This window comes from Neolamprologus brichardi, chromosome 4, assembly GCF_056152115.1.
Source record: "Neolamprologus brichardi isolate AB-2024 chromosome 4, ASM5615211v1, whole genome shotgun sequence".
NCBI classification, from domain to species: Eukaryota; Metazoa; Chordata; class Actinopteri; order Cichliformes; family Cichlidae; genus Neolamprologus; species Neolamprologus brichardi.
Genome location: NC_142107.1, coordinates 2,318,435 through 2,346,365, shown reverse-complemented (window position 1 = coordinate 2,346,365; position 27,931 = coordinate 2,318,435). Strand labels below are relative to the sequence as shown.

Sequence of the window (27,931 nt, the reverse complement as noted above, 5' to 3'; positions counted from 1 at the left end):
AGTTTCATAGGCCATATTTAATTTGAGTGCAGCCACTGTGTATGCCAGAAAAAAGAAAACGCACATTAAGTCTGCCTTGTACCAGTGGTCATTGCTCTTGTCCAGACTTCTATACGTGAATTTCTGAAGCAACAACAACAACAACTTGTGTTCCTGTGGAATTTGAAATACAGAAGAACACACTACAAAAATTTTGCATTTTTTAATAATTGCATTTTATTAATTGAAAACAAAAAACAAAACAAAAAAAATGCAAATTGAAAAAGGAAAAAAAAAAAAGGGCAAAAACCAAAACAACATGATTAGGTAAGACAAGCAGAGACACTTAAATAAGAAGAGTTCCATGTTTGTGAGGGGAAAGGTGAAGGTGGGTTGATGCGGGAGGAAGGTGGAGGAAGGGTGTTGCTGAATGGGACATCTTGGATTATGTACACTGTCTCGCTGCAGGACTGGCAGGCCCCAAAAAGAGAGGGTGGGGCAGGAGGGGGCTGGGGGCTCAAAATAGCAGGTCGGAGACACTGAAACACCAGAGAGAAAGGCACTATCCAGAGAACAAGAAAACAGAAACCAGTTATACAAACACGGTAAACATGCACGCACACACGCACACAGGACCAGAAATGAAATTAAAATGACAACACCGTGCTTACTGCAGCACAACTTTGAACGAAAAAAACCCCGACAAACAAAAAAACAAAACAAAATCTTTTACATCATTTACAGATGATCTCTCAAATTGAAGCATAAAAGACAATCTCAGGTTTCTGAACTGCTGATCTGTGCCAGCTGCAGATCTACACTGGTGATTATTACACAACGTGATTATCCGAACTCAGCCTCTACGCTACGTGCATGTATTACAAGGAGGAGAGTGTCTGCATATGCATGCATGAAATGAATGTGTTTGAATGTGTTAACTGCCTCTACATATCCTCATTCACCAGTCTCTTCACAAATAAACACTAATTTCTTTTTATTTTTGCTGTTTTTTCTCTCTCTACAAGTCTTAAAATCCCTTGCGTGGTTGTGAAATTCAGTTCTCCGACCTAGCTTCCCTCATGTTTGTGTCTATAGACTCGGTCAGCTACATTCACTGCCCTGGTAAAAAAGAAAAATGGCTGCAATAAATATATTGGCTTTCGGAAAGGTTGCTGACCTTTATGTACAGGGCTCTGTGTGACAGCTCTTGCAGCATTCATGGCTCTGCTATGCTGGTCAACATTAGCTTCCTGACAGGACTTCTTCAGAGAATCGACTTTACTTTCTCTGCGTTACAGACAAAAACATTTTTCAAATGGAACTTGTGAAGCTTTAAATGTCATGTGGTTTTATCTGAGAGCCCTCAGATAATGTAAAGGTTAAAAAAAAGGAAACAAAATTGACAATTCATCACATTCTAGAGCTACTAGGTCTTATTCAGACTGACAGAAGATTGAACATAATTTACAAATGGAAAAAACCCCAAAACAATTTGTGATGAGAGGTAAAACAGACAAACACATACAAATATATAATATATATTCTTAAAAAAATGACTTCTCTCTATAATTGATTTATTTATGCAGCCTGAGGCTGATGTACAATTCTCTCGTGCCAATGATCTTAAACATGGAGACTTTATGTATTGTTGATGCAATCATCTTTTCCTCTCTTCTTTTTGTACATTTCTAAAACAGTTTCTTCTTCTTTTTTTTTTAAATTTTATATATTTTTATGTATTTTCTTTTCTTTAAAACAGAGTTAGGATTCATCAGTAGGCTCTTCATTCAGTTGATTAAAACAAAAAGTGGCAAAGAAAGCAGAACAAAAGAAAGGCAGACTGTTAGGAAGTTAAGGAGGAGACAGAAGCAGCTGTGGGAGCGGTTGAATCATTTGGTTATCTTCACGGTTGAAGCAGGACGCTAATGTATGCTGCATCTAGATTTCCCTCAAAGACAGTTCGGTCCTCGCTGAGGTGTTCACTGTGAACATTCTCAGCACATATAAAAGTTGATTTTTTTGCTCAGCTGTCACCCACACAGCGTCGCCCACGACAGCGTTGCTCCTGTCATTTTTATTCTCTGTCTTTCAGTTGTTTGCGTTCTCTTTGCTCCCATTATCGTGGGATGGCCGAGAGAGAGGTGGGAAGGGGGTTGGGTTTGGGAAGGGTGGGGTTCAGATGAGATCGAAAACGATGATGATGATGGTGGTGGTGGTGATGGTTGCTGTTGTGGTGGGGGTTGTTGTTTACATGGTCTGACTGTTTACATGTTCTGACTGACAGGCGTGACGTAGTTGCGAGGGAACATGCCCGTTTGGCCGTGGCAGCCTCCTTTCCACCAGTTGGGGTCAGAGTTGTCCAGGACTTGAATGAAGTCGCCGCGTCGGAAACCCAACTCGCCTTCCTCCTGGGGGTCAAAGTCGAAGAGCGCCTGCACATATGTGGGATTCTGCGGGATCGAAAGATGATGGTTAGCAAAACTGCAGCAACGGGGATGCAATGAAACTAAAGAAAAACACTAGAATCCACACTGACTGTCAACTGTAAACGAGACAAAATTCATGTTCTGAGCACCCTACACCCTAACGCCACAATAACAGACAATATCCATGACTACAACAAATTAAATCAATTCTGTGAAGCTTCAAAAATCGATAGTTTCCTTCATTTCATGTTCTTACAGTCTGCTTTGTGATCTTTATGAAACCTCTGCAGTCTGCAGCTTTTGCTCACACACACTTGCTACCTCACTCTGTCCTCTCCCACTACCTGCCTCCGACACCCACAGATACACTTGACTCTCTATCAGTCTCTCTCTTCCTCTGGTTTACCTGCACCTTCTTCTCATCTTTTTAAGTTTGACTCATGTTTCCTCTTCATCCTCTGTGCAACTAACCCTGCAACATGTCCCTCAGTCTGCAGCTTTACCGCATCTAACGCCACTACAAAACCACTACTGCTAGTTCAATGTGACATCAAGATTCAATCCGAGCGTCCAAACACAGCTGCACGTTAACATGCAGGGTTGTCAGAGAAGAGATCACGTGTTACAGAAATAGTTGCTAGATTTTCATCTGACCAATGGCTGCCATCTATGTGGACATTTTTAATCAACCTTCTGCCACAACACTGACAGCTGTGTGTACGTATTCTCCAGTGAAAGAACAACATAACACAGAGTGATCAGGCAAATCGTGCATCTGTATTACTCATCTCCAAAATATTAATGCAAATGATCTAAGCAAAAACATGTCCTCAGAATACACACATACAAATTTGAGGGACAGTTTTCCATTCTGCTTCAACATAACATTTCAGTTTTACTCATATACCTTTAACCCTTTAAGACCTACCATAGAACCAAGTCCGCCAGAGCTTATATTATATTTTTACATGCTGTAGTGCCATTTTTGGGAGCATTTCAAGTTGCTATACATCAATACAACCATTACAGCCTAGATTTTAATAATATGTATGAATTAAGTGCATAGTGATTACATAAATTGCAAAAAAGTGCAATAAACTACAAAAAAATTTAAAATCGTTTTTGTTTTTTTAACATATATTTCTAGTTAGAGAAATTTAAGAGGCTTATCCCTCAAAACTGTAAATACAAAAAAGTTGCACAAAATAGTTTCCCACCACAGGAAATTAATTTTGAGTGTCTTCATAGTTTTATTTTTGAAATACACCAATTTTTATACACTGCAGGAAAAACGAAAATAAATATTATAGTGCAAATTTGCAAAAAAGCAGCATATGCATCAAAATAAACTATTTCCAGCAGTGCAATATGAGTCCTAAGCATCCCAGAAACGACACAGAAAGTCATAAAGTCAAACATAACTTTTAAAAACACCAGTATAGGCTCATTGAGGCCCGGACGGTAAAAAACTACATTTCCGCGAAAATGACGTCACGTCCGGTTTCGGGCAGATCATGGCGGACATGCGATAGTTCGCGCTGACGTCTAATCCAATGTAGGAAGTGTTATGAACAGCTGATCGGATCGGCAAAGCGTGTTTCTGGAATATTATGTTTTTGTTGCTGCAAGTGCTTTTTATGCAGTTTTTGCATAGCTATATGTGGAAGGGAACTGTGACCGAGGACAAGCTGATGGCATAAGATGTAAGTACAACTCCTCAGGTTTCATATGCAAAAAAAATTATTGCGCTAGCTCACGTGGTTGCAGAGCTACCGGGATTTAAAAATAGTTACGCAAAACAGAGCGTGCCCGCTCCAACCGGTTTTAAAGGGTTAAACAGTCAGAAATCAAAACAACTACCTCCACTCACACATGTGCATTGCATGATGTGCAAGTGAAAATGAAAAGTGCACAACTACATATTGGTCTTAATGGTTCTGCCCTCATGTGCGGTCCTTTTAAATCCGAACACTAAGATGCTAAACGCATGTCTGTGTCTAGAAATATCTACGTACAGTAGTCTGTCAAAGACACTGCACTGTGGTTTTTTTTAGCGTTTTCTGCACCTTGTGCTACTGTGGTTTCAGTCTTTTTTTTTTTTTTTGGGGGGGGGGGGGGGAGAAAAAGACTTCCAACCCACAGCTCATTTCGCTATGTGCGTGTCACGTCTTACCTGGGGGACCTGCTCTATATCTCGAAGAAAGATCTGCTGATTGCGGGAGACTGAGTTCAAGCGGTGGTATTCCACCAAGTCATTGAGGGAGTTAAACTTCACCACCCATAGGAAATACTTTCCAGCTCCGTCACGAAGAACCTTGAAGTGCTGGACATCATTTCCAAACCTAGAGAAGGTCACAGAGGGGACAGTAAGCGACAACGTCTGACAGAAGTACCTAGCTTCCCTGAAGGCAGTGCAAATTACACATACAAACCACCACTTATCAAATAGGGATGTCTGACAGCCTTGTAAGTATTAGTCAAATGAATCAACATGCTGGTAACAGATTGGCATTCGTTCCAAAGCAACTAACTGGAATCAGAACAGGTCAGACAGTAATTAAGATCCATATCTTGGCATCAACTTTACATGTCGCCTACTGTTCTTTCCAGAAGGACAGAATGAACAAAGACAGACAAGAGGAAATGTGTGTGTGTCGGCTGTAAAGTTAAGAACACTGAAGGCTCCGGTCCAACATGGCAAACACTGGCCACTGGAGGGCATCACTGAGACTTCAACAGAATAGGGAAGTGGCTTTGTTGATGACTCAAACATGCCAAATATGGAAACTTAGGAACCTGATCAAATGTCAGGAAACCATGTGCTGATATAATGATAATAGTAAACTGTATTTATAGATAACCAAGTGTGATACTAGTTGTTTCTATGTGATACTCACTTCACAGACAGAGAGAAATCCCCCGGTGCACTCTCGCTCTCTCTGATGAGGAAAGCGCCATCGTGCCTCTGTTTGTTTAGCATCTCCTCTGCTTTGGCACGGGGAATCTTCCCAAAGAACCACCTGGAGAGGCAAGCAGAGAGGACTCAGTGTCACATGACCGATGATACAAAACACCAAGCTCTCCCAAAGGTGGCAGGCTTCGAGCCCAGTTATACAGGGAACAAAATATGACTGAGACTACATCCATTGAAAACAAACAAATAACAGAAAAGCAACTTTTACTTTTTACCATAAACAACATCCTACTGAGTCACTTTGAACCCAGTCTGTGGAATTCGGCTACACAAATCTTTCCTTTTAAGAAATGACTAAAAAACATGTTTCTGCAAGCTTCTACTTATGTTTAACACACACCGTTATTTATAGAAAGTTATTTATAAATCTGTATTGTAGGTCCCTTTTAAAACCTTATCTGATAACCTTTTACAGTAATATTGCGCAACCTCACTTGACTTTTGCATCTACTAAGCCAAAAGCGGTGTTTTATGAATACACAACTGAAGTAAGGGGAAAGTTACGAACACTTGTCAGTCCTATCTTCAAGAAAGGAAAGTGATGTCCATATTAAAATTAAACAGGCTCTGTTAATGATAAAAGGGACTCGTAGACTTTCATAATCTTTCTAGAAACCACACATGAAGAGCAATGAAAACACAGCTTGACCTCAACTCTCACATTGGCTTAGAAATGAGTGATTCAATCTGAGGTTTTGAGATGTGTTTATTAAGTTTTAAAGTGCACTATTTTTTTTCTTTTTACACACTTGAACACAGGACAATGCTGGGATAATTATTTCCAGTAGTCATTTCTAAAATATAGCAAATCTGTTTACCATTTACCAATCGTTAAATCTGTTTACTAGTGATAATAATGTTTGGCTAGAGAAGCTGTGTACAGCACTTACTGTCCGCTACTGTGTTCCATGCAAATTTATTAGACTATTAGCTTATCTAGTCCTACACAGATTCTGTACTAACAAGCTTGCAGGGTTAAGTCTGTTTAAGGTCCAGGTTGACTGAGTGGGACAGGCTGAGAAACGTTCAGGGCTGCAGTGCTTCTGTTGTGAGTGAAAGCAGCTTAATATATCACAGTGAGTGAGATTTATAAAGACTGGCAGAGAGAGGAAGAGAAAAATGGGAGACAAAGCAAGTGAAGGCTTTTTGCTTGTGTAAATAATTAAAAAGTATAGTCAGCCCAAAGACGAAATCTTGGCTCCTTTACACATCGGTGAAGATCAATAATGTAATGGCCAACTCTTAATCTGCTTTGTATCAGGCTTGGCAGGACAGTGAGCCCGTGCAGAGTCCCTTTCCCTATTTGATAAAAGTAATAGCAGAGCAATTACTGGAGCCAAGAAAACAGAAGCAGTGGCATCAGAAACACGTCCACCTCTGTGAGAGGGAATTATTGAAACCATTTGTGTTCTTCCATTATTACATAACCGCATGGATAACCCACAAAACACCATTACTACTGGTAAGAGAAACAGAAATGCTCTTCTGCGAACTGCTGTACAGCACAGCTGTGTGTGCATTTCTGTTGGGGAGAGCGAGTGCCTGGTGCTTTGGCTCTTTATTTTCAAAACAAAGAAAACTCGATATCACTGCTGTCACTACCATTTCTACTTCACTACTGTATTGAATAGTTTCCATCTGTAAACATTACAGTAAATACACAACCTGGCTGTCTTTCTCAGTGAACATCTGACTTGTGCTGAGTTGAAAGTGAGAAGTATGTACAACTTAGTAAGCTTGTCATGTTGACATTTACGGAAAGCAACTGGGGAACATATTCAGCAGTTTTTAGGTTCAGATGGCAGCAGATTAACTGTGTCTGAGAGGGCCTGCACAATATCTGCTCACAGCATGCTCGTTATGAAGCAGATAAGGAAACATGTTTTTAAAAAGGAAAAAAAAAGTTTTTGGCCACACTGTTGAGAACCATCATACAATTATAATTATTACTGACGGACTGAAGTAGTACAGAAGTATGAAGCCCAGCTGAAAATTGATTCCCCATAACAATAATACAATTCTGCAAACACTTTAGTATTGTTGTTAAATCTGTACAAATGATAGGCAAACACACACTAAAGAAAAGGCTGATCAATAAGATCTCCTTTGAAAGGCACATCTGACAGCAATGCTGCAGTAGGTCAATATTCAATTAACTGTAAGAGGCCTTGAGCACATTAATAAAGAGAGAGCTAATTTGGCACTAAGCACAGGTCCAGAGGTAAATGTCCTCTTGAGGATCAAGCCAGGAGTGATCTCAAGGGCTCTCTCTCACCCTCACACTCTGTCAAGTCTGCTCAGGTTGCATATCACTGAACAAAAGCTCCCCTGTTCATGCTTCAAAAATCAGTTAATATGTCCAGTTTAGTGATTTGCTATGAAAGAGTACAGATGCATAAGTGACAATACTTACGGATGGGGTTTCATCTGTATGTAATTCTTGGGGATGAAGCCTTCTCTTCCATCCTGCTCTGCCTTGTACCAGTTTTGATCACACTCTTCATTTAATACCTGGTGTTAGAAAAGAAAAGACAAAAAACAAAACAGAGAGGTCATTCAAGTTAAAATGTCAACAAATGAAAAGCAAACTTATAAAGTGAGCCTTACGGCAACTGGTTTAATTTCCTGTTATGTCAAGGTGGTGATTGTACTGCATACTAGAGAAGCTTTTGGTAAATATTAGCAAAGTACAAAAAACACTGAGGCAAAAGCAGCCTGCAGCTTAAAACAAATGTAGCTTCAACCATAGATTTAAGCTGGCAAAAGAACAATGAATGTGCCCTAAACTTTAAAGCTATAGAAACTAACAAGCCAGTAATATCAGAGAGACACAAGACAGCTGTGAGGCCATTCAAGTCTGACAAGACAGAACCACAGTGCAGGTGTGCTGGGCTTGTGGTTCAACCATGTGTGTCACAATTTAATGTGCCTCTAAATGAATGCGTGTGAGGGAGGTCATGCAAGAGAAAAGGAGGGGGAAAAAAACAACAAGCAAAAAATAGTATTTGGGCATTTCCCAATGTTAACCCCAAATCTTAATCTAAATGAATGTCACGTCACTTGATCCATTATTATTATTAGTCAATTACAGAGCCTACCAGAAGTTTCATACATTTCTTGTCTCCGATTCAGTGCAATGGGAGTATAATGGTAGATAATGACAGCATCATGCTCGCCCTGACATGCTCTAAATGTGCTCAGATGAGACACCGTTTCCTGCCGAGTAGGAAGGGGGGGGGGGGGGGGGGGGTGTTTTGTAGGTGTTTCACAAATATTAGGAACATAACTGATGACAAATCTAACTGCAAAGCCAGAACATCCTCATTTTCAGAAGCTACTTAAGAAAATACCTGTGACAGCATGTTGACAATCGTGCAACGATAGTGTGGCTTTTAACACAAGTTCTTTCGGTTTGTAACCCTGATTTCTGTGGGCATAGTCTGTCTCCACGATGTGTGTGTGAGGAGCACGCTACAGAATGCTACTGAACAATCCCCTGTGTTACGTTGCCTAACTGTGTTTGTACTCCATTCTCAGCAGCACAACGTGTTACTCTGAGATCATCGCACTCACATCTGTGCCATTCTAAACAACAGCAGGCAGGAACAAAAATTACTCTCAGAGAAGGGAGATGTAAATAAGGAATGCTCAAGAACGTTAAATCTCAGCCAAATTGTTGTAGCCAAATATTAGTACTGGCCAATACTGGCATGTTGACTGAGATCGGCATATCAGCAGATAAGATAGCATTCAGAGATATCAATGTCAGATATTTATCTGGCATGTTGCATAATTCTGCCCTCGCTAAATGGTCAACTGTGGGATGAAAAGCTGAGAAATTTGAAAAGGGATTCTTTGTTTCCCCGACACAAAGGGGAAAACTTATTTTAAAGCTCAGAATTTTGGTGCTCCCCTACCAAACCTTCTTTACCACTTCACCACTGACTGAAACCAACAATTATAGAGATCTGTAAATAGCATAAAATACCGAGCATCAGATGCCCTGTAAAATAGACCCCAATAGTTGGGTCTACTTATCCTTGTGGAAAAGCCTTCGCTGATAATTTAGCTTCAAATATATAAGTTGAAGAATTACACTTCATCCCTCCTTAAAGTTAATTATGCATTACATAACATTGGTACCATGTTTATGCTTTCAAGCAGCATCTTGACATGTAGCTTTGAAGGAAACTAAGCTCTAGCTTAGAGTCACATAGCTTTTATGTGAATGACAACACAAAAAGGATTCAAATCCTATCCAAGAATGACTTATGCCCAGCACCAGCAGTGCATAAAGCCTGAAATGAAATAAATATGTGACACACATGTTACACAACCAAGCTGTCATTTGTTTGATTCTTTAAGAAGCTTTTAAGTAAAGCAGTACTGGCATTAAGCTCCACTCTGTCATCCAGTCAGAAATCTCAGTTGAAGGATGGTTCAGTTCTGAGCGAGTAACGTCTGCTAAAATCCCCCCACCATCTTGGATCAGACTTTCTTTGCATAATTTGGAGAAAATATTTTTAGCTAGAGTATGCACCCCATCCCTAATGCAGCATCACACATCAACGTGTCCCTCTATTATAGTCACATTTTCCCACTTTGCTGGCCCCCTCCCCTCCACTTAAATTCACAATTTACCCTTTGCCCATCCCCAGACAGCTGTCTTGTTGGCCCAGTGAGTGATGTGGATCTATTTGCCTGCAGAATGCCAGCTGTCCCTCAACTCCCCAGCTGCTAACCATGCACAAGACCAGCATTACTCAATGAGGGAGCGGCTTTAGAGAGTGAGGAGAAAAAAAGAAAATGCAATGAAGTGTGGGAAGGTAGATGTGTCCATATTCGCATGTGCAACAGTGGATACAGGGAAAACTGTAGTACAATGAAGTACAAGAAAGAGTGACTGTGTTTTCCCTAGTGAATGTAGCACTGTCAGGGCTACAAGTCAAAGGGTCTTAGCCTCTGGGATGGATGCAAGCACACAAAACTGGCCTTTTAAGAACAAGCCTTTAGAAAGACAGACTACCCAGACTAATACTGTGTGGCATCATTCAGTTCTCTGCAAACACAAAGCTGAATAGTTACTGCAAGTGGAGCATAACAAGACAAGACAAAAAGGTGTTTAATCTGGTGGTAGGCTGTATGAGATTTTATAGCTTCTAATACAAGTTTTTCCAGGTCATCCTAGGTCTACAGAAAAATTCAGATCATAAATGTAAGACTAAATCCCAGTACATTTCATGGTAGGGAAAGTTTTACCTGAATCACAAAACTTTATGATAGCAATGCAACGGAGTGAGGGTGGGGGTCAAATCAACAGAGCAGATCTGGGGAGCACACTTTCATGCTTTCTAAATAATTGATCACAAATTACTGCATGGCCCAGACTATTGGATCAACTGACAGAAATTTGTAGAGCAACACTAGCAGACTAATATGCAGAAATCAAACCATTAACTGTATCACTAACAGCCAGGCCATGCTCAACTGAAACACCGTCAATAAGAGAAGATTTAATGAAAAAGTCAAAAGCAAAGACTGATTATTACCCACAATATCTTTGAGATATTGGGAACTCCAAGTCAGTTTTGTAATACACACACTCCATATACTGCACATGGTCGCATAAATTGTTGACTCACAGGGTGGATCATTTTGAGACAGAAACAGCGCCCTGGGCGCACAATCATGAGCAACATGTGATGGCGCGAGTGACTGATTTGCCTGATCTATGTATGATGAAGTAGAACTCATCCAAGAAATCAGCATACAGTGTGCACCCTGTGGTTTCAGCAGTGCTGCTTATGAGGTAGAGGTGCCAAGAAATCTTAGTTGTCTTCTTCCCATCTACTAAAAACAAACATTAAAGCAACAAATACTGTAGGAGTACAAAATGTGCTCTTGTACTCTAGTGTAGGATGAAGAGTTGCCAACAAATAAGAAAGGCAATGATTCATCTTCATGACCCAGGCTCAAGCCCACTTGTTGGCAAGCAGGCACTCTGCTGAAGCACCCTTCAAACCAAACAGCAGCAGTCGTGCTGTTCAAGTCACCCTCCACTCTGACCCCCCTCAAGGAAAAAAACTTTCTCAGCTCGATTAATTGTTGCATGTAGATTCATATGAGCAAAGGAGACTGAATGTGCAACTGAAAATGAAACTTGAAATGGCATTTTACATTTCATTTTCAGCTAGGTGACAAGATCACATTAGATTCAGACATTAGAAACAATGGAGCCCCTTCACAATCAAATACAGTAAAGTGTAGAGTAGGTTACAAATATATTTACCGGAATTAAAGTTTGTCACGTGTGAATCATGTCTCTTTTCTATCACTGTAGAGACTGACTGTCTGCTAGACACTGCAACATGCCATTAGGCCTCCTGAACTCAAAAAAGTCTAGTCTATGACTAAAGTTAATAACAGAGCACTGAGGTTGCTGCATTATACTGTATGCTTTAGTTTTTTCTTATACCTGTGAGAAAATAGTTAACAGGTAACAGTTAAAAAATGCATTCAAATCTTAAAAACAATTTAAATTATCTCCAAAGTTCAAGCAGCATGTCCCCAAGTCATAGAAAACAGTCTGAGAAGCTTTTAAACAGGAAGCAAGGAAGTAAAATCATCTCACGTAACCTGAAGATGTGCTCGACTTTGTTAAAATTATAGGACCTCCAGCCACAAAGTTACCATGGTGAATGTTTAAAGAGGGAACTAACATGGTCAAAAAACTATTTATTAGTGGTTTCCATTTGAATGCTTCTGGGTTGGCTTTCAAAACTGAAAGAATGGCAGTCCATGAGGAAAAGCAGAAATAAAATATTTGCAAGGTTGGCAGTTTTTTTGAAACCATAGAGGAGACAACCACAGCATTCTGTCTGACTGTGCTTTTTTTTCCTGTCCAAGCTGAGCAAGTATTGTGCCATTGCATTTCTGTGGATGATACACATTCCCTCCCCTTCTCTGAAGATTTTTTTTCCTTTGTAATCCGATTGAACCACAATAGTTGTATGAGTTTCTATTTGAGACACAGGCAGGGGATTATCTCCTCCACAGCTGCCGCTATAGACTCCCTCCTCCCCCAGCTCTTTCCATCACACACTCTAAAATAATATACAACTTCCACCCACAAATTTAGAGCACACTATAGATGAATAAATGTCATGGCAGTCCTCAACTATTAATTCAGCATGTGTGTATAAAATAAAATGTACAATACAGTGAATAAATCCATGTCATAATGAGGCTTGCTGTGTTTCAATGCCCTTTATCTTCAGAGCCTAGTCATTTTTACAGAGGACATATATTTAGACTAATGTACAGAAAATGATGCCACATAACAGGATCTCTTCACTTATGCATAACTAAAAAGGGCTGATGTTTTAAAAATAATTTGCCCTGCAGCTGCCAATGATTAAAAAACATAAAAATGTCAATGTACAAAAGGGGAAACGACAGAAACCATAATAATGGAAAACAAAATATAACAAGCAAATTACACTTGAATGTTTAAAAGTCTTTCACCTCTTCGCCACACTATCTGGGCAAATTCAACACTACAAATTAAAAATATTAAACTCGAACCACAACATAAGGACAGTGAAGTCGATGGGACACACACCAGGGCTCGCAAAATCGCTAGCCCGACGTCCCGGGGCTAGCGATTTTTCCAGTCGGGCTACCAAAATCTATCTCTGCCCTGCCCGTCGGGCTATCATAGGAAGGAAAAATGTATGTCAATGCTTTTGCATTCTTTCGGAAATGTAGCTGGGTAATTATGTCATTGGCATCGGTGAGCCACTGTCAGTATGTGACATATTGAAATCGCGTTTGAATTTGCGCTTGTTTTTTGCTTTCACTTTGCAATCGCTGAACTGTGTATAGAGAGCGACGACAGCACTGATTGGTGAGTGATGATAATTTGCCCACCAATTCCTCTGACATCGTCTTATCAATCGTTAGCTTACTATGCAAACATGACAAGTGAAATCTCCCGCAGCTTAAACATGTGAGAGGTTGATCGCGCAGAGAATCGCTGAGCGTTATGTGAGTGCGTGTGTAAAAGCAGCAGGATATATATTTTAGTTCTGCTGAGCCAAATAAGACAGGTCAGGGTGAAGAAGGGACAGCCAAAGAAAAGCTAACCACAAAACGGAAAAGTTATGACAAATCAGACTATAAGGCAAAAAGAAAGTGCAGCTTTATGGTTTCATGGACAAAAGAATTTCTGTGGCTGCAATATGACGAGCTAAATAACCAGGGGTGCACATAAGTGGTCCGCAGGTGCGCATTCGCTGTCAAAATACAAAACGCGCACAAGATAAGAAGTTGCAACGCGTGTTTGTGTACATACGATTTTCTGGAGGAGGACAGACATTTGTTTAGAACTCTTAAAGATGTTGAAGAAGCAAACTCCTTTAAACAATTACTTTGGTGTTTCTCCACCTCCAAAGAAATGTCAGAAGGAGTCCGAACCACAAAAGAAGCGCGTATTCTCGGAAAAGTGGTTGCAGGAGGTGAGCTGGCTTCAAACAAATAATGAACGCACAGAGATGTGGTGCGGAATGTGCCGTGAAAATCCCACTCTAGCGGACAAAAACAGTTCCTTTTATATGGACGCAAACGCGCGTTGCAGCTTCTTATCTGGTGCGCGTCTTTTATTTTGACAGCGAATGCGCACATGCGGACCACTTATGTGCACCCGTGTAAATAACATAATGTTCTGCCGGGTGTGTTGTTGGTTTTCCCTCGATTTCTGAGTCGACAAGCGCCTTTGTTACTGGGACCAGTAATTTTAAGAAAGGCCCCCGTTAGAACCCATGAGAAATGCAAGAAATGCATTATTGCTCAGTCTGCAATATCTTTCCCAGAACAAACACCAATTGCAAATAACATACTAAAAATAAACCTGAAAAATCTGCTTAGAACAGCGTACTACGTTGCAAAGAGTGAACTACCACTGGCACAATTTAGCAGTCTTTGCAAACTTCAAAAACCCGTGACTTCAGTGGAAAATTCAAATTCAGGATCTGACACAGACTGATTCATGTTCTACAGTTCTTACAAGTTCATAGAAATTTCTGTTTAATTAGAACCAAGTATTTGAGTTGATGATTGTAATTTTTATACCATGTTGTAATTTGTGTTTCAACAATTTTTTGATTAACATCAATCAAAAAAATTGTTCTCTTTTTTATTTGGGCTACTTAAATTTATTTTGGGCTACCAAAGACTGAAGAGTCCCTGCCCGAAGGGCTACCAGGGATTTTGAAATTTTGCGAGCCCTGCACACCCATCAGGCATTGCCATCAGTGAATGTCATCTTATTTGCTGATAGGCCAACAGGCGCCTTATAGGCAAATTCTGACTGATAAATCCAAGTATCCCTAATGAAAACTTCAGAAATTAGGTACCAAATTCTTCTGTTATGTGCATGACATTGGGAGAGAAAACTGTTAACCAAAAGCTGCTGTGACTGTCTATCAGAGGGCCTATACAACAATAGAGTCATCTGTTCATTATTGTGAGTATTTGATATGGAGTATATGTAACGATTGCATGGAGATTACCTTAAATCCCAAGCTTTAAGCTACAAAATGTACTTATGAAAGAAGAGAAGACACATCCACAATGACGATAGCATGAGTGGAAATGGTCATATAACCAAATACTGGTTAATACGAGAAAGTGAGGTACACTGGGATACACACAGCTGCTGCAGAAAAAAAACAAGTTGCTAAATAAAGCACATGTCTGCAAAGTCCACACAGGATTGCAATAAATCAGCAGCAGGGATTACCTTGGACTGCGGGTTAATCTCAATGTGCAGCAGGTCAGAGAGGGGCCCAGACAGAAACACAGACACACTAAAGCTTCATCTGACCCTCACAGGCCAAAGACTAATGGATCTGCCATTGGTTCTAATGGACCTGATAGAGACTCATCCGTTTTCTGACTGCACGGCACAGGATAACCTTGGCATACTTCAAATATTGCTCGGTTATCTAATCAGACCACAGAAAATTAGCAGTTACAAGAATAGTATAGTTTTAATAACCAAATTCACTGTAAGTCACGGGTAAGAAGCCACTGTGAACCAAAGCTAAGAGCCTACATATATTTTTTTATTATTATTATTACTTTTTTTTTTTTTTTTTTTTTAAAGCAACCCATTTGAAGAAGAAGATCATTTCCTGAAGTTTAAGACAAAATATTATTATTATCATCATCATCATCATCATAATAATAATGGCTAATTTCATGAACAAACCAAGCTCATTTCAAACCAACATGGCAGACTCTATAGATATAATCGTGCAGACAAAACTGAAAAGGTCAGGAAAAGCAGAAGCCCGAGTGTATTATTAGGGTATACATAATAGATTGATAGTGTGTGTGCCAAATTAAAGACTGTGCACAGGATCCTGAGATAGTCTTTAGAATCACCACACTAATGCATCACCGACCAGATACCCTACATCTGTTTTCAAAAGAGAGATAACAGTACTTTGAGACCGATGGAGCGACAGAATTAAAACTTCAGCAGATTTAGAGACGTTAAGGGGAGAGGGGAAAAAAAAAGAAGCTCAGAATGAGTTTGACCTCTTTTGCTCCCAGCAGGGAGGTAGCAGACTTAGAGCAGGGCAGGCAAGAGCCAGGAAGGCAATGAGTGTGCCCCTGATGCAAAAAGAGACAGATTACATTCGATTCTAATAAACAAGGCTTGAACCACTATTTTAATTAAAACAATGCTCTAGGTCACTACCAAATGTGGAGCAACGATTACAGGGCAGAAATCGTGCTTTCAAACACTCATTACACATCTAACCAGAAATAAACTGAATCCTGATATGTTCTCAAAGTGCTTTTACTGGCACATGGGGAATAACCAGTTTACATGGACTGAAAATCAGCAAATGAAAACAACATTGTTTTCATTGTACCAATCTAGTATTCCTTGGGAAAGAAACAGAAACAAAGTTAAAGATGGATGCATTGTGTAAAAGGTAATGAAGAAAAATATAAATCTTTATCATTTATGGAATAATGCATCTAGGATATAACTGTCAATAATGGAGAAAACCCATACAGAATCCATACATCTTTTTAAAATCATTAGAAAGGACCCTGTCGTGATTGAACTGATTTTATTATACATACATATATAAAAGTAGAGAAGGAAAGCTCTTTCACACCAAGATGCTATTTATACCAGGTTTAATTCTCAGTGCACTCTTCCTTCTAATGGATGGAGCGTAAAAACCACAGATCTGTTGTGCAGTAAAGAGACGTGACAGTTTAGACAATTGTATCTATTAATAACAACTGTTGCACTTGAAGCAACAAGATTAGACTAGTTGCAGTCCAAGTCCAAGGTGACTTTTTTGTTGTGCCAGTGAATACAGGTCACCATGGTCATATCAATTTTTGTGGCCCATCTCCTACGCTATGCACAGTGGGAACAAAAGCTGAGGACACCCAAAAGGGGTGGAGGACAGAAAGAGAATAAATTATAACTTTTGGTTTAAATACAGCTGTCAGTGTCTTTATGGTGCATCATCAGGGAGTGATGTGAAGATGAGAAATAGCGAGACCTAATTACAGCTCTAACTTAACACTCAGAGGGAATGACTAGTGAGAAAAAAAAAGGAAAGGCGCAGGATCAGGCAGAGAGAGGAAAAACAAGAGAAAAAACAGTGTGACAAGAGAGACCAAGAGAGCAAAATAGCTAGCTTGCAAGAAAGACACGGAGAGGGAGAGAGAGAGAGCACTTTGAAGATTCACACTCCTTGTGATCAGCTTAGGAAAAGTCCTCAAGGGCAAATCACATAAAATGAGGCCATTTCTTTTTCAGAGCAGAGAGGCTATGTTTTCTTCTGCAATGTGCACACGTTCTTTTTTTATGTGGTACCCTGTGAATTCACTGAAGGCTGCATCCAAGGGTTCTTCAGAAATATCTGCGACAACATCTAACCTGCACCTGCTGTGCCACTGAAATGGGTGAGGGCATACAGAGAGAAAAAAGATCAATTATATTATGTATTGTTAGGATAGATTTATAAGGGTTTTGATGAAGGCTTTTCCGTTTGTGGAGAGGGTGACATCAGTAATCAGTCAGGAGATTTGAGCTGGCTTCATTACTACTTTGGAAGACTGATTTAATGAGCCACACAGATTGCCTTTGCTGATTACTGAATGACTGAGCTAATGTGATGGCCACATCTTTAGGGTATATGCACATTTCTTTTAGCAAATGCAGACGTGTAAGGAGGAACTACCTATTTAAAGTAAGCATGGTCAACACTACTATCTCTTTATAAAGGGGACTTTTAGTTCACGGCTACAAACCGGAATGAGTGTCCATCACCTGCACTATCAACCATTTTAATTTCAGTGCAGTTTACTTTAAAGGTCTGCCCTTTAATAGTTTTATAACAACTTACTTTTTATAACCACTTTTGACAGCTTCAGATAAACCGTGTACTACTGTGCAATTAATTACATTTAATGATATAGTATTACATTTATGATCCCCCGCCCCCTCCAAAAAAGTTGCACTAACCTACTTTCTGCTGTCAATCACACAAAGCAAATGCCACGTGTCGCCACATTACATGTTGTCTACTCAGTCCCAAATACTCTGTCAAGTTGCTGAATATCAGTTGTGAAAGTGTGACTGCTGCGTATGGTCTACAGATGGCTCTTAGCACAGACAATTTATTGCACTAACAAGTTACTATCAAGCAAGGCCACAGAGAAGAGGGAAGGAGAGTGCCAATACAAGAGAGCAGATTTCAACTCAAGTGTTAGCTGCAGGCATAAGAGACTAAGTACACCATGGTCATTTGGGCAGCCATCAGCTCAAAGTGTGCACTCGCTGGGTCAACTGTATGTGAACTGTTCAGACCTGATGTTGTGTATTGACTCTGAACAATGACAAAGGAACAGGACAGGAAAAAGGCTAGTTCAAACACACTTTCCTCCATTACTAACCTTAGGCAATATTTGCTCATATAGCCCCCCCAGCCTTATCTCTATCCATTGGCACCAAACAAATGTGTGCTGCCACAAGAGGAAAGTGGTAACTAATGTTGACTCCCTCAAGCTGACCACTGACCCTTTTTGACTGTTACATTATGTCATTCATGAATGCAGTAATGCGCCTAGCTCTTCCAATGACTTGTAGAATTTAATATTGGTTGAGCCTTAGCCTCTAGAATGTTTTGAATATAATAACTTTACATCGCATAGATTATATTTTAATGTCACTAATGGGATTTTTGCTTTGCAGACACCAGTTACAAATTGTACTTTAAAGAAACATTAATGATAAATTGACTTAATCGACATAACATTATTGAGAACCATTTGAAATTGAACAAAGAATAGAAAGGCAGAGAACCAAATAAATATATTTATCCAATCAGTCTCTACAGAAATTCAACACTTAATCAGAAAATAGCCTGCTCCTACACAAATCTGATCTCAATACATGCAGTCTCCGAGACGACACAGAGATCCTACAAGTCTCTGGCAGTGTAAAAGTTGGATTTCTATTAAAACAGCATGAATTTATTGACCCTAGTCATAGTCAAATTCAGCACTGGTTTACAAAGATGGCCAAGAAATACACAGTAAAGCGCGGCCAACCTAAACCCAATGATGGAAAGGAAAATAAAAATAGTAGTATTTGGATCCTGAGAAATCTTACAACAGCTTATCAGTTTTTAAGTTAGACTTGTGATTTCAAAATATTCAAGCATTAAAAGATAGCACTGATATATTTTTTTTCTCCAGTTAGTGGTCAAGAGGACAAAAGGAAATCAATTCCCTAACTTGCGATGAGGGTGTGATTAAGCAGCAGAGACTGTGAGAAAGCAGTCAAGTAACTGGCTAAACGCTCCATCTTCCTTTATTATGCAACTCCTAAAAGAAGAACAGGTTGTTACAGAGGGGTATTAATAGAGCAAATAATTTGACAACAATTCTACAGTGAGTATGGTGAGCACCTAGGTTTATCTATGTCAGAAAGGGCAACGCCTGTACTTTTCTTTGTAAACTCACTGTTACAGTGTAATACATGCACACTGTGCTGCTGGAGTTTGCTGTGGAAACACAGGAAGTTGCTGGGGGTTGGAAGACACATCAAACAGGATGTGAAAACAGCTAAGCTTTAGTATTAACAAATCATATAGATGCATGGACATGCTAATAGGCCAGACTAGACAACTTTACCACAGACTAAGCCAAGTATGATTTAAAATAGGTTTGGGGCACCAGGACAAAGTGGGTGGGTGGTGATAATACAGTTCTTTGAATATAAAACCACCTTAATATTCAGATTACATCAAAACCAAATGTTGTGATCTAAATACACCCAAAATTTAGAACTTATGTTTAAGCTGTTGTTTACTCATATTTATGAAGACCTTCATGTAGCTAGCAGAAACTGACCTGATAAGGGAAATATATGAAAATATGGTGTGGAGTGTTCACTGACAAATGCCAAAACAACTCTTTCTATTCAGAAAGTTTCTTTCTTTCAAAAGGAAGTTCAAACTGCAGCATATATCATCAACCCTATGTGTCAACAAGTCTTTGAATGCACACTCTGTATTTGATTTCTCAGCATAATAAAATATTAGTCCTCTCTTTTGTTGGCAGATACAAGCCATACAATTTAATTAATGCCTGAAATGTGAATAGCATAACTTGAACTCTTGCCTACAGATTTAAAACTTATTTATTTAGTTATTTAAAGTGTTTTCAGAGCATATTTTACAGTTGCAGTTCAAGGATATTTTAATGGGAGACAATTCTGCAAACTAGGAGGACGGGCAAGCTTAATTTATTTATTTACAGAAGAAATGAGAACAAGTGCACAGTGCTCAGGGCAATGACCAGATCTGACTGTAGCCTCATGCATGCTGCTTTGCCTCTAGATGTAATTTCTGACACAGAAAACTGACTAAAAGACTCCTCTGTGTGTGTGTGTGTGTGTGTGTGTGTGTGTGTGTGTGTGTGTGTGTGTGTGTGTGTGTGTGTGTGTGTTGAAAAAGTAAAGAACACCAACATCTGTAACTGAGACAAGAACCACAGTTAAAAATGACACAAAAATGCTGGAAATACAGTAAGCTGTCAGATATGGTATCTTCCCCTTTTTTGTCTATGCATGATGGGAAATCACACTGTGAGACCAAGCTAGTCTGCACTATGCAAATTTGTCATGGGCCCACACACAGCACACTTGTACTGTGAGCCATTTTACACATAAAATCATGCCAGAGAATTATGAATATCTGAAAACACCTAAGCATGGGTTTAAGTCTAAACGACTAACCTGTCTGTACGGTCAGATTAAGAGAAGTTGTAACGATGAATTGCAAGGCTAAAACAGGAAGGTTGTTGTCACAGCTTCGTCTGCCATTTGTTGATAAGAAGCAAATAAGAAGAATAAAGAGTCACAGCCTTCACTTTAACAGACAGTAGTTTATAAAATGCATTTAATTTTAGGTCGCTTCTTTAAAAGAAAACTGTTTATAACAAATACAACAACAACAACAAAAAAAACCCCTGCAAAACAAATGTTCTGTGAAGAAACACTGGAAGGGTAGACCATGTCTTATGTCACTCTATTTCCCAACTTACTTACCTAGAAAAATGAGACAACTCAATGTTGGTGTACGACTCCATGCTGCAAATTACTCAGAAGCCTAATAGGGAACCAGATGGGCTAAACACAGTGCTCGCTAGTTGGCTGACAGTAATAGAATATGACTTCTAAATATCTTTGTGACAGTGGACAAGATAAGACTCCTTTTAATGTGATTAATATTCTTAAATGGGTTGCTGTAACAGTATCAAGAATGCAAACAGAAATAGCCTAACAAGGGGCCAGCCAGTTTATGCATTAAAAAACAAAGAAGAAGTATGACTGACCACAGTAAACCACACTAGTGAAAAATAATCATTCCTAATAAATTTGCATCAACACACAAAACTGAATAAGCTTTTTTTTGCTTTAGTATGGCATCATTCACCACAACTTTCATCTAGTTAGAAAACTTTAATTTGACGTACTGATTTGAAAATGAGCCATTGTGCTGACTTTTTAACTCAATTGGCACATGTGGTGGGTGTTCAGGCCAAAGCATCTTATGATCCAAATGCAATTCTAATACCGATAGGATATCCCCCCCAAAAAAAAAAAAAACCCACTGAAACACCTTTAGTACAGCTAGTACAGGAAAACCATCTCTGCAACACCATCATATTAGGTGTGTATTAATGTTATAGCAGCTAGTAATGGAATTTACCAGTAACATTAAGTCAAACAGGCAATTCAGTAAAAGACTACTGATTTTTATTCCAAGTATATCTGGTACTGCACCCAGAGCTCATACACCACTAGATGATTATTTTGACATTTGTGGTTAAGAATGTTTCCTTAGATGAGACGCTGTCTAAAAACGCCAACGTGAGGCCACCATCTCCGAGTGATACTGAAAATGGTGTAAAGTTAAGGATGCTACATACAAGCAAAGCCTTAACACAGGGCTGCTCTCTCATGAGTGGGACCCTTTGTCCTTAGAGCAAAGCTGTTTAGTATTAGTATCAGCAGCCAGATAGCACTGGTGATGGAAGCAATGGAGCCCCAACTAATATAGTCCACCTCAGAAAGGCTCTCTTTATATGTATGAAGTATGCTGTGTTGCATCAGGCAAATCAATGTGTTTAACAGTTTAGACCTTCTCTCTCTCTTTTTTTACAGTAATGTTACCAATTAAGACGGGAATTTGGTATTAATGTTTAAATAACTTATGTAATCAAACTGTTTGGCTCAAGGCTGAGAGCAAAGATCAGAGTCAGGTAGTCAGAAAGAGACAGACCAACTTGCACACCTTCATTTCACTAAAATGACTGTAGCTAATGCAAAACAGTAGATAGTTTACAGACTGACATAAGACTGGTTGGTCAGGCAAAGGCTGATCTTCAAGGACTTGGGACTATCCTACACTTAAAAGACAATGACAATATGCACAACATCCTGCTCTTACAGGTTTAACATTGTGCCACTTGCATAAAACAATTTTTTTTTTTTAAGACTGATTACTAGCTCAATCACAAGTACAGGCTTAACTGACAGTTATCAACGGCAGCCACATAGTTACATCATTAATATCCAGCAGGCTCTGGAGTGAAAAAATTAAATCTAATACTGGATTCTTGGACTAAAAGAGATTGTAGACAACTTAAAAGAAAAAAAAGATTTGAGGACACAAGCTGAGACCACTACCATTAGACTTTTGTTAGACTGACCCGGAGCAAGGCTTTAAGGCTGGAGCTGATGAACCGGATTTGCACAGTCCAGTGTGACAGCTGCTCCACATCGAGCCTGTGAAAGCACAAAAATGTGTCCAGTGTGACCCTGCTGAGTGCTACACAAATATCCTGAATTGACACTAGGCCAAACGTGGACTGGGGTGTGACCTCCACACCTAGAAGCCAAAGATGACGGCCTCTACAATTCAATGAGTTAACCAGTGGCAGGACAGGGCCTTTCCTTATCAGGAGAGGCCTTGGAAAACGTTCAGCTGACTATTGGAATTCTGTTGCCTAAAAACACCCACAGGGTACACACAGAAGAGGATGGGGTGAAAAGCCAAAAGTATTACAGCTAGAGACCAGTATGACGACCTAATCATCTTTTTGTGACAGAGGCTAGTTCAGGCTGCAGACACTCTCTAAATCCAAGGGACCAGCATAAAGATGGATGAGTAGACAAAGCCTTTAAAATGCTCAGTTGGTAACATCCTGCCACTGGATAACATCCAGGACTGCGGCATTCAAATTCCAACTTTCAAGGGCCAGGCCAAGGCAGCAACATGGACTGCGTGAAGGTGGTAAATCTCTCATCAGGTCCTGGACAATTGAGAGGCTCATCCATCACTCTGAAAAATTTCAGTAAGCGGTACAGTGCACGATGAACTTATTTTCACACTACAGCAGAGATGGTGAGGACAAAAGCGATGAGACAACCCAACCCTGAAAAATCCCCCCATCATAAGAAGCCAGAACCCTACTACAGAGATGACTGTGGTGAGGTCAAGTAAACAAGAAGGCAGCTCTCAGTTGAAAAAAAAAAAAGTTCAAACACTACGTGAAGCACCGGATCACCCACCTCTCACACTGTGACACAGTAAGAGAGGGAGGTCTTATTGAGCTCCAGCAGTGCAATCAGTGCAGATTCTCTGAGGCTCTTTTCTCAGTTCTGTTATGGCCCTCTGTCAAATTTCTGTAGTAAGTATGTCAGCTCACCATGACACTAAAGCTAAATTCTGCTAGTATATTTGGCTAAATTTGTTTGACAAAAGAGCTTGCAGCAACTGCAGCCCAAGTTACACAAGCATCAGATATTTTCCAAATGAAAACTAGGCAAATTAATGGGAACAATCTTGATGAGGACAGCATTCCAAAACAACCATGTAACATTTAAAAAGCGCTTTCAAAAGAGTTTACTCAGCACAGTCCACACTGAAATAAAGAAATGTGCTCAGTGACATGCTCCTCCACAGGTCACATAACTTAAGATTATATACAAACATTACTTAAATTCCCTGAGGTAATGCCAATTAATCTCATTTCAGTAGTCATATATGCATTTTGAGATTCTGGGCTCACTAAAGCAAGTAAAACATCAAAGTGGAGCATGCCTCCGTGTGTGTGCGAGGGTAATTCAGTGAATGACAGGAATATGTTCCCCTTTATCGCAAGTTTCCTGAGGGGAAACATTTAAAGCTGAGACTAATGTACAACTACTGAGGTGAGTCACAAAAGAGGAAAAAAAACTGGATAAAAGAGGGTGAAAGAAACTGAGGGGGGTGGGGGTGGGGGGGTATCTACCAAAAATCATGCCAATTCTTTCATTCAATTCCACAAAAATGAACAATTGGTCCTATGGGCAAAGCAGGCAACAAATGATTCAGATGAAATATGGACACTGCTAGGGGCAAAATTCATCCTGACTTTCTTTCCCCATTTTACAGTCCTTTTCTGTTGAGACAAACTGTATTACGTTTATTTCTGTAGCCTTTATAGCTGTGCACTTACAGTATAGTACCCCATGGTCATCAACTAGTGTGGAACAATGAATGAGAACATGAATAGTTTTCTTCAAATTTCAAACCTGCATACCCGGTGGGCACGAAAGTCAGACATTTTATATTCTTCAAAGACATAAATAACATATTTTATGCATTATGGTTGAATGGAAAAGTAAAATCTAAGGTTCGAAAATTACAACAGAAAAAGGAAGAAGAGAAAACAAAAACCCCAAAATAAAATGTTGCCATATGTGTTCGATTTTTCTAAGTGTCTTTTACAGAAGTACGTGACTTTCCCAGTCACTGATGCATGTATTTAATGTTTAATTATGTAAACTGAAAGAAAAAAAAAAACATTTCCTATTAATTTCTTGGATGGAACTCATCCATCTGGTGAAAAGCTTGAGATTTCTTGACAAGACAGCTGGCAGTAGAAATTAGTGAAAAAGTTCAATAATTCCTCGTCTCATATGCAAATTTAATAGAACTTATATTTAGCTCAGTGTTTCCTAATCCGACTTTCTCTCTCCCTCTAGGCCTCTCCCCCTCCTGCTGTGATAAGACGTCTTTTCAAGACTCTCTGCTCAAATCTCTTTTTCAGGGAAAACGGCACCCATTCCCCTGACAGAACCGTCAACTTGTCTGCCAAAGCTGACTGCAAAGTAAAACTAAATGATAAAACAACAAAATAAAAAAACTCAAACAAAAACAACCCCCCACTCCCAATAATAAACTCCAAAATTGGCATGCTGCATGTTATTGCCCCTAATTTCATTCCACCTATATCACAAAGCAAAGCAGACCTTGCCCACAAAAGCAATTTACTGTGATGAGGAAGACTATATTACTAGTCCATAAAAGAAACCTTTACAGCTTTTATCTCTTATTGTGACTTCTCACAAGTCACATTGATTATGTCCATTTACAATAATTGTCTCTTTGTAGGCGTTTTCTCTACCATTAGAGGGCTCTAACCTTACAATATAAAGTGCCTTAAAGCAACTGTTGCTGTGATTTGGTGCTATAGAAATGCATTTAATTGAATAATTCATGATTTTAAAAATAGAAGAAACATTTAAGCATAAAGGTTATGCCATCAAATGTAATTACCAAGCATATAATCACATGATAGTAGTGAACTTTGGATATTGAGCTACATCCCAAACTACCTGATGTGTTAGATTTTGTTTCCTTCTATAATAGCCCACTACTGCCGAGATTTCGCTTTATTGGCACTCAACAGTGCCAGTAATGGATAAAAACAAAACCTTAGGGCAAGAATACACCTTACAGAGTTTCATAATTATGAGTAAAACAGACAAATCTTAAACATTTAATGCTCAAATACTTGTCACTGACCTTGAGGACATCTCCACGTTTGAAACTAAGCTCATCATCAGCAGTAGCTTTGAAATCGTATTTGGCAATGGCCTCCATGGTCCTTATAGCGTGCTGTAAAACTGCTTATCTGCAGCCGTTTCAGTGACTGAAGAGAAAAAAAAAAAAAACTAAAAAATGTATCCAGGCTTCTGTGATCAAATACTTTCTCTGCGTCTCTCCTCCTGTCAATGACCCGTTCCCTTAGGTTTGAGACCTCACATAAAGGTGGCAGAAAGGTACCTGCAAAAAAACAAACAAACCAAAAACCCCCAATGTGAACAAATATAACTAAACAGGCAAATGTTAACCCACGAAGCAAAATTAAAATAGTCTATATTGCATTTTTAGTCTTTAAATTTTCACTAAAAATGCATACTGGACATACGATTCAACTTTATCCCCATTTGACTTCTGAACAACCTCCAAAACACAGCACAATTTCATGACCAGTGGCAGAGCTCTAACCAGAAATTATCAGAGGATAAGGGAACAAAGTTCACTCCATCGAGTGTCAATTTCAACAGACCTTCCAGACAGCCAACCACCTGGCCCGATCAAAGATAAGACGGTGGTTACTTAAGTAGAGAGGACAGTGATACGCTGGCTAAACCTATGGCTATTTAGTTAAACAGATAAAGTTAAGCTATCTAATTAGTTTGCTGCTAATATGCTACCGTACAGCCCTGATGGGCTTTCGCTAATACAACCGTGCGTCTAATAAGGCCTTTAAACCTGACAGTCTACCAGATGACCACAGAGGAACAGCAAACGGATGAGAAATCATTTTTTCCTCTTTTGAAAATCTGCATTTCCTTTTTATTTTTGAGAACCTAACTGTTAGGCAATAACAAACGACACATGACATATTTTTCTAGAGAAAACGAGTTGCCGTCACCGGCTCATCAAGTCCAAAACGTTACTACATTCGCTTTCGTTCGTGTCTTTTGCAATAACAAAACGCCAAACAACTCATTGCTAGTCAGCGTTACCGAAAACAAAAGAACAAAAGGCATCGTCGCTGTCAGAGGTGGCATTAGGCTTAGTATTAAAAAGGGAAGCTTGAAGTCCAAAGGCAGACTGTAGCTAACCTTAAACATGACAACCTTCTCACACGCCCATATTATTGTGAAAATTATGTGGAATTTTTTTCATTTCAAAAAGGGCATGAAGAGCAACAGAGTATGGTTTTATACAGCTTTTTTCTTTTTTTTAGTCGCGCTCGAGTGAATCGATTCCGTTCCAGCCAACAGACTGCGCCCACTGTTCTAGAACGCTACAGCTAGCATGCCGGCTAACGGTCGGACAACAATAACTGCGATGCAGTATGGTTATCAAACCCGAACCTCAATTCTTCCGCACCGGACCATCTGACATCGACATCACCTAAAGCTCGTGGCTGGTCTGAAATAAGTGTGGGGTGTTTCTTAGCACCCGAGGCCTAGTCGCTAGTTTAACGCTAGCAAATGTGGAAAGGAAGAAAACATCTTTTTTTTTTCTTTTTTTTAAACATAGCGCAAGCTGTTATTGCTACTGCTAGCCCAGCTAACGTTACTGAACTTCACTAAAACAGCGTCATGAAATAAAACAGTACACAACTTTTGAGTTGACAAAACGCGTAGTGAAAACTCACCACTTTAGATATTCCGTTTCGATAGTGTCACTGTATAAAAAAAATCAGCAAAACTCTGTCGTGTAATTATCCACTCCCTGCTTCCTCTAGAGGCAACCAGCAAGGTACGTGTGGTGTCGCTTACACCCGTCCTAGAAGCCTAAAAAACTAGCCACTAGCATAAGGTTTATGACGCTCATTTCCGCTTCCTTCCAAAGAACTGGGAGGATCTGCCTCCGTGTACGTAAGCTCCTCCCTGCTAGTCTTTTTCAGTGTTAAGGAAAATACTTTTCGCAGAGACATACTAGTAGTTAAGATTCACTCACTCTAAATCGTTCAATTTCTTTTTTTTTTATCAACAGCTAAATATCACCTGTTTGTACCACGTGATTAAGGCACTCAGATCAGTTTAGCCAAGATAACTTTTAAATAATCTGGCTTAACTAAACCTAACGTCAGC

At 39.5% G+C, this 27,931-nt stretch overlaps 1 protein-coding gene across 2 annotated transcripts; it reads right to left on the bottom strand.

The window, feature by feature from the left end:
* Window positions 1–259: 259 nt before the first annotated feature.
* Window positions 260–27,671, bottom strand: grb2b (growth factor receptor-bound protein 2b). 2 transcript variants are annotated; one of them, XM_006797900.3, is made up of 6 exons: window positions 27,493–27,671; window positions 25,842–26,102; window positions 7,793–7,890; window positions 5,303–5,425; window positions 4,579–4,747; window positions 260–2,429 (listed from the first exon to the last, which is right to left on the bottom strand). In XM_006797900.3, exons 2-6 carry the CDS (start codon window positions 25,917–25,919, stop codon window positions 2,244–2,246), a joined length of 654 nt encoding a protein of 217 aa, XP_006797963.1. In that variant the 5' UTR covers window positions 25,920–26,102; window positions 27,493–27,671; the 3' UTR covers window positions 260–2,243. The 2 variants fall into 2 exon arrangements, with proteins under 2 accessions (XP_006797963.1, XP_035766749.1); XM_035910856.2 differs by having other exon boundaries at window positions 25,842–25,968.
* Between the last annotated feature and the right edge of the window lie 260 nt (window positions 27,672–27,931).